At 46.0% G+C, this 7,485-nt stretch overlaps 1 protein-coding gene across 1 annotated transcript; it reads left to right on the forward strand.

Annotated features, from left to right (window-relative positions):
• Window positions 1-350: 350 nt before the first annotated feature.
• On the forward strand, window positions 351-7,212 carry LOC131150402 (uncharacterized). Its single transcript, XM_058101108.1, has 2 exons — window positions 351-3,610; window positions 3,933-7,212. The coding sequence occupies exons 1-2, from the start codon at window positions 351-353 to the stop codon at window positions 7,210-7,212; spliced, it is 6,540 nt and encodes a 2,179-aa protein (XP_057957091.1).
• The last annotated feature ends 273 nt before the right edge of the window (window positions 7,213-7,485 follow it).

Consider the following 7,485-nt stretch of genomic DNA (forward strand, 5'->3'; position numbering starts at 1 on the left):
AAAGTCAGAACCAACCCCAGACGATTCAGGCTACCTCATTAAGAGCGGACCAGGAAATCAGGATCTGACACCTGTGTAGACTAGTTGGAAGTTTTCTATTTTTCTCACTAAAAGTTGTATGAAAATTTGAAAGAAATGATAAGGATTTTTTTCAAAACCTTGGCTAAAGCACATAGGACTGCATGATTGCACCTTTTTCATACATACTCATAAACATCCATTACATGCATTTATTCTGAAGGATGCGGGTTTTCATGAACAGGGAGGCGGAAACAAGTTGGACGTGACTGAGATCCAGCAAGATTGAGGCAAGTACGCACCCATACAACACCCGCAGAAAAGCTAAGGCCATGGCAGAACAGTTAGAGAGCCGTGTTCTGGGGATCGAGCAGGGGCAGGAAGAGCTGAGTAATCAAATAAAGAAGATATTGGACCTATTGCTGAACAAAGGGAAGACAGTTCAAGATCAGGATCATGAAGAAGAAAATGACCCTATCCACCCGCCCGGTTTTACTCCAATTCAGGGGCAATCTTCTGGTCCGCCCCCATTCACCTCAGAGAAACCGCCGCATGGCACGCCACCTTTTATCCCAGCAGTGACAGGAATAGGGATGCCCTCATCAGCGGTTGCGGGTGTAGGGACAAGCAAGACTGCGACGGAATACCGTTGTGACGAATTGGAAGAACGGCTAAGGGCCATAGAGGGGACTCGGACCACCAGTACCGCCAGACCCTCAGATTACTGCCTAGTCCCTAATGTAGTCATTCCTCCAAAGTTTAAGATGCCAGACTTCGAGAAGTTTGACGGGACCACATGCCCTCATACCCACCTCCGGATGTATTGTCAGTCGATGGCCGCCTATACCGATAATGAGAAGTTGATGATGCATTGCTTCCAAAGCAGTCTTACCGGGACAGCGGCTAGATGGTATGTCCAACAGAATAAGGCCCAGATCCGCACGTGGGGTGACTTGGCCGATGCCTTTGAAGCGCAATATCGTCATATCTTGGAAATGGCTCCAGACAGGATGTTTCTTTCGGAAATGGAAAAAAAGCCAACAGAAACTTTCAGGGAGTATGCACACCGTTGGAGAGACGCGGCCACTCAAGTGGACCCTCCGGTCAACGACCGTGAGGCAATATCGATGTTCGTAGGGACGTTAAAAGATCCCTACCGTTCACATCTAGTAGGGTCCACTCCTCATAACTTCATGGACATTGTGTCGGCAGGGGCCAGAGTGGAAGCCGACGTCAAAGCTGGACGGATAAAGACTGGCACTACCGATAATGGCCCAAGTAAGAAGTGGGTCAAAGGTAAAAAGGAAGAAGAGACCCAAATGATACAGGGACCTATGAGAAGCCTAAGACAGAGAAGCCGAAGTCAACAACCTCGGGGAAATTTCTACATGGAACCAGTAGTAAACCAAACACTGCATATGGGCCCCAGACCCCAGTTTGTGGCCCCCGCGCTTGTGCCAACCCAGCCGAACATACCAACTCGCCCGAGCCAGCAAACACACACGAGGAATACACCCAAGAGTTTTCGGAGATTGGAACCGATTCCCATGTCATACGCAGACTTATTCCCCCAGCTTTTAGAACAAAGGATGATATCTACTATCCCCGGGATTCCTCTCACAAATCCTCCCCCACACTGGTATAATCCCGAGGTCCGATGCGCGTACCATGCCAATTCTCCAGGGCACCCTATTGACCAATGTTGGGCCTTCAAACACAAGGTGCAAGATTTGAAGGATGCGGGTTGGTTGTCATTCGATGCGAAGCCGGTTGGTATTCAAGAGAATCCTTTGCCTGACCATGGGAAGGACAATGTCGGAATGATCGAGGAACAAGATGGGGAAAAATTTGAAAGAAGATGGGAGCAAATGACGCTAGACTGGGTGTATAGTGAACTGACAACGGCAGGCCTAGCAGGGTTAAAGGCTATTTGCCCTAAAGGCGCCCCATGCACATGCCAGAATACTATGAAAAGATCAGTACAACAATGTGAGACTTTCCGGATTTTTCTAAGTAGCTTGATTGACAGCAAACGAGTGGAAGTTAGCCGCGTTCAGAAAACAAATGAAGTTTCAGTCATAGGGGAATCTGACCATCCCCAATTCACCAATAGACCATTTATCCCCATCATGGGAAAAACCCCACGAGTCCCAGAGGCCCCAGTTCGGGTAGTGATCTCAGCCCCTCGCCCTTTCGCATACCACAGTGACCAGGCAGTGCCATGGAGATACAATTGTGAAGTACGCACCGAAGGAGAAACTAGCAGTGCTGCTGAAGCAAGAGGGATAACCAGAAGTGGAAGGGTTTATACGCCGAAGGTCTTGGAGAAGGTGCAACCTAGCCAAGAACAGAATAGGAACCTGAAGAAGCCAGTTCAATCTCAGGAAGCCGAAGAATTCTTGAAGATTATTAAACACAGTGAATACAACATTATTGATCAACTGAAGAAGATGCCAGCCCATATCTCTGTTTTATCACTGTTGTTGAGCTCGGAAGCCCATCGGGAAGCCCTATTAAAGGCTCTTAATCAGGCCTATATTCCCCAAGACATCAGCATCGATAATTTTAACCATGTGATTGGTGGTCTTACGGCTACCAACTACATTACATTCGCTGATGAGGAGATCCCCGTGGAAGGACAAGGGCACAATCAGGCGTTGCATGTTTCCGCTAAATGTCGAGATCACATGATTGCACGAGTGTTGATCGATAATGGGTCATCTTTGAATGTCATGCCCATGACGACCCTACAAAAACTGCCTGTTGACCCGTCCTACATAAGGCAAAACAATTTGACTGTGCGGGCTTTCGATGGCACCCGCAGGGAATCGGTGGGATCTATTGAAATTCCTATGCAAATTGGACCAGTCACCTTCGACATTACATTCCAAGTCATGGCCATAACCCCGTCTTATAGCTGCTTGTTGGGGAGGCCGTGGATACATAACACCGGGGCAGTTCCGTCTTCTCTGCACCAACGGGTCAAATTTGTAGTAGATGGGAAACTGGTTTGTGTATATGGTGAAACCGATGTTATGATAACAAAGCCCACTTCCACTCCTTATGTGGAAGTCACGGAGGAGGCATTGGAGGACTCATTCCGAGCCTTTGAGATCATAAATGTCACAACTATAGTAGAAGGATCTCCAATCCCACACCCTCAGATCCCCGCCGCAGTGCATATGATGGCGTCCGAAATGATTAGACAGGGGTACCATCCAGAAAAAGGGCTCGGAAAATACCTACAGGGGATCCGAAAACCGTTAATGCTTAAGGAAGTCAAAGACAGATATGGCCTTGGCTACATACCTACGGTGGCAGACCGAAGGAAGAAAGCTGAAGAGAAGAAGATGCGGAGGGTGGAAAGAATCACTGGTGAAACAAGCTCCAAGGAAGGACTGTACGTCCCGTCCATCAGCCAAACCTTCGTAAAAAGCAGTCAATCCAACCTGGAGGCAGAATTGCGGCAATTAAGTATATCAGTATTGGATGCTGAAGTCCCGTCGAACACTTCTACAGAGTGGATCCATCATCTCCAACCAGGAGTACAGCTTCAGAACTGGAGTTCTTTTGATTTACCAGATATCATCATGTAATGATCTTTGTTTCAGGATTTGTTTAGTTCTACTTTTCTTTTGTATTCCCCCGGCCACTGAAAAATCGGGGAAGCTCTTTAATGAAAATGAATCATGCATTTCTTGTCATTTATGTGCATTTTGGAAGTCAACTGTCGAAATTTGTTTGTTAATTTCATGCAGGAATAAAGAAAATAACAACACCAGAATCCCTCGCCAAGTAATTGACATTAACTTTGAAAATCTAATCCATGAAACCGAAGTTGAAGATCAAGAAATAAACTTGTCCCCTGAAATGGAAAGAATGTTAAAGTCCGATGAAAAACCAACCTTGACCAGTAGCGATCCCACCGTCATGATTAATCTTGGAACTGAGGAAGAGCCCAAGCAGGTGAAAATCGGAGCACTACTAAAGGGTGAAGAAAAAGACAAAATGATTGAATTACTAAGGGAATACCGAGACGTGTTTGCCTGGTCGTACCAAGACATGCTAGGTTTAGATACGGATTTAGTAACCCACAAGATCCCACTTCACCCAGATTCAAAGCCAGTAAAGCAGAAACTGAGGAGAATGCGGCCGGAGATGTTACTCAAGATAAAGGAGGAGGTACAGAAACAGCTTGAGGCAGGATTCTTGGAGGTAGCCCAGTACCCTGAATGGATGGCCAACGTTGTCCCAATAATCAAGAAGAATGGTAAAGTACGAGTTTGTGTCGACTACCGGGATCTAAATAAAGCAAGCCCTAAGGACAACTTCCCTCTCCCACACATTGATGTGTTGGTGGACAATACTGCAGGGCATGCTTTATTTTCATTCATGGATGGATTCTCCGGATACAACCAGATTAGGATGGCACCTGAGGACAAGGAAAAAACGACTTTCATCACATTATGGGGGACTTTCTGCTATAAAGTCATGCCATTTGGACTAAAAAATGCCGGAGCCACTTACCAGAGGGCTATGGTAACCCTTTTTCATGACTTAATGCACAAGGAGGTTGAGGTTTATGTCGACGACATGATCGTTAAGTCGCGAAATGAGAAAGACCATGCGTTAAACTTGGAAAAATTGTTCGAGAGGCTCCGGAAGTGCCAATTGAAGTTAAATCCCGAAAAATGTACTTTCGGTGCTACGTCCGGGAAGCTATTGGGGTTTATAGTAAGTGAGAAAGGGATTGAGGTAGATCCTGACAAGGTCAAAGCCATTCGAGAGATGCCTAGCCCAAAGTCTGAAAAGGAAGTGCGAAGTTTCTTAGGTAGGCTCAACTACATTGCTCGGTTCATATCTCAATTAACCACCACCTGCGAACCCATCTTCAAGCTGCTGAGAAAGAACAACCCAGAAAAGTGGAACAAAGAGTGTCAAGTGGCCTTTGAAAAAATAAAGGAGTACCTTTTGAATCCCCCAGTACTAGTGCCACCAGTACCCGGAAGGCCTTTAATCTTGTACTTGGCGATTTCAGGAAACTCCATGGGTTGCGTATTGGGCCAGCATGATGAGACCGGGAGGAAAGAAAGGGCCATTTATTACCTTAGTAAGAAGTTCACAGATTATGAGTCTAAGTACTCTGATCTGGAAAAAACATGTTGCGCTTTGGTATGGACGGTCAGTAGGCTGAGGCAATACACCTTGTATTACTCCACTTGGCTGATCTCCAAAATGGACCCAATCAAGTACGTGTTTGAAAAGCCCGTAGTAACTGGACGAGTAGCACGATGGCAGATGTTGTTGACGGAATATGATATTTCTTATGTCACCAGGAAAGCTATCAAAGGTAGTGTCATTGCCGAATACCTAGCTGAAAGAGCCGTGGAGGATTACCAACCTATGGAGTTCGAATTCCCAGACCAGAATATAAACTCCCTAACCCAAGAGGAAGAAGACTTCGAAGAATGGAGGATGTTGTTCGATGGGGCGGTCAATGTTTGGGGACGTGGGATAGGCGCAGTGCTCATATCACCAGATGGGAAACATTATCCGGTGGTAGCTAAGCTCATCTTCCTTTGTACTAACAACATAGCCGAATACGAGGCATGTATATTGGGTTTGCAGACCGCTTTAGATCGGGGTGTCAAGCGACTAATAGTAAGAGGAGACTCGGCCTTAGTCATTCACCAGCTAACCGGAGAATGGGAAACTCGCGATTCCAAGTTAGTACCGTATCGAGAGTACATTCAAAAGATAATAGAAAGGTTTGACAGTATCAGTTTCTCTCACACACCAAGAGAAAACAATGTAATGTCTGATGCACTAGCCACACTGGCAGCTTTATTCAAGGTAGAAGAAGGGGTGAAGATCGAAGCTATTCATATCAGAGTACAACCCGAACCTGCCTACTGCACGGTGATAGAGGAGGCCGACGGAAAACCGTGGTTTTATGATATCAAAACCTACATCCAGAAAAATGAGTATCCCGAAGGGGCATCCAATAATGATCGGAGGACTATTAGAAGGTTGGCCATGGGTTTCTTCTTAGATGGTGAAGTTTTGTACAAAAGAAATCATGACATGACCCTCCTACGGTGTGTAGAGGCACAGGAAGCCCAACAAGTCACGCGTGAGGTTCACGAGGGAGTCTGCGGTACCCACGCTGGAGGCCACTCATTGGCACGAAAAATACTTAGGAGTGGGTATTATTGGATGACCATGGAGAGAGATTGCATTGACTACGCCCGAAAGTGCCATAAGTGCCAAGTTTACGGTGATCGGATCCAAGTCCCACCAGCCCCACTTCATGTTCTCTCCGCACCTTGGCCCTTTTCAGCCTGGGGCATGGATGTGATCGGGCCAATAAGCCCAAAAGCCAGTAATGGACACCGTTTCATCTTTGTGGCAATCGATTATTTCACTAAATGGGTAGAAGCCGCCTCGTATTCCAGTATCACACAGAATGTAGTGAGTCGTTTCGTCAAAAGAGAGTTGATCTGCCGGTACGGAGTTCCTGAGAGAATAATCACGGATAATGCCAAGAACCTGAACAACGCAGTAATGACCAAGCTATGCAATCAGTTCAAGGTTAAGCATCACAATTCAACGCCTTATAGACCACAGATGAATGGCGCGGTGGAAGCAGCCAACAAAAACATTAAGAACATTTTGGAGAAGATGACAGAAACTTACAGAGATTGGCATGACAAGCTTCCCTTCGCCCTAATGGCTTACAGGACTACGACTAGAACCTCCACGGGCGCTACTCCCTTCTCTTTGGTGTACGGAATGGAGGCAGTGGTCCCTGTAGAAGTTGAGATCCCATCTCTAAGAGTTCTAAAAGAAGTAGAGTTGGCTGAGGCAGAGTGGGTACAATCCCGATATGACCAGTTAAACTTGATTGAGGAGAAAAGGATGGCCGCCATGGCCCATGGACAACTATACCAAAGAAGGATGATGAGAGCGTTTAACCGAAAAGTGCGGCCCCGACAGTTTCAAGAGGGGGACCTAGTGCTGAAAAAGATTTTACCGATTCATACAGACCCTCGTGGCAAGTGGACACCAAACTATGAAGGGCCTTACGTTGTAAAGAAGGCGTTCTCAGGAGGTGCCCTGCTGTTAGCAAATATGGACGGAACTGACCTATTGCACCCTGTTAACTCTGATGCTGTAAAGAAATATTATGCCTAATGGTTGTATACATCTCCAAAAGAAATTAATGAAAGGATCACAGTGTTATTTCATAGGTTCCCTCTTTGCTCATTGTTTCGATTAGATGACGGAGGGCCATTTTTGGACCACCAGCTCCCTTAAAGAACCTAATGTTTTTAATCACTTGATGAACCTTTTTGAGCTTTGAAATCAAAACCATCTTCTTTGAAAAAGTCATTTCCCAAAATTTAAACCGGGTTGGGATTTTCAAGGGTCAGACAAATCATGCGAGACAACAATGGGCTATCAAAA

Source organism: Malania oleifera, chromosome 3 (genome assembly GCF_029873635.1).
Source record: "Malania oleifera isolate guangnan ecotype guangnan chromosome 3, ASM2987363v1, whole genome shotgun sequence".
In the NCBI taxonomy this organism is placed as follows: domain Eukaryota; kingdom Viridiplantae; phylum Streptophyta; class Magnoliopsida; order Santalales; family Ximeniaceae; genus Malania; species Malania oleifera.

Coding starts and splice junctions, on each gene's coding strand:
- LOC131150402 (XM_058101108.1), top strand. CDS start 351: ATGGCAGAACAGTTAGAGAGCCGTGTTCTGGGGATCGAGCAGGGGCAG. Junction 3,611..3,932: donor GATTTACCAGATATCATCAT/GTAATGATCTTT, acceptor AACCTTGACCAG/TAGCGATCCCACCGTCATGA.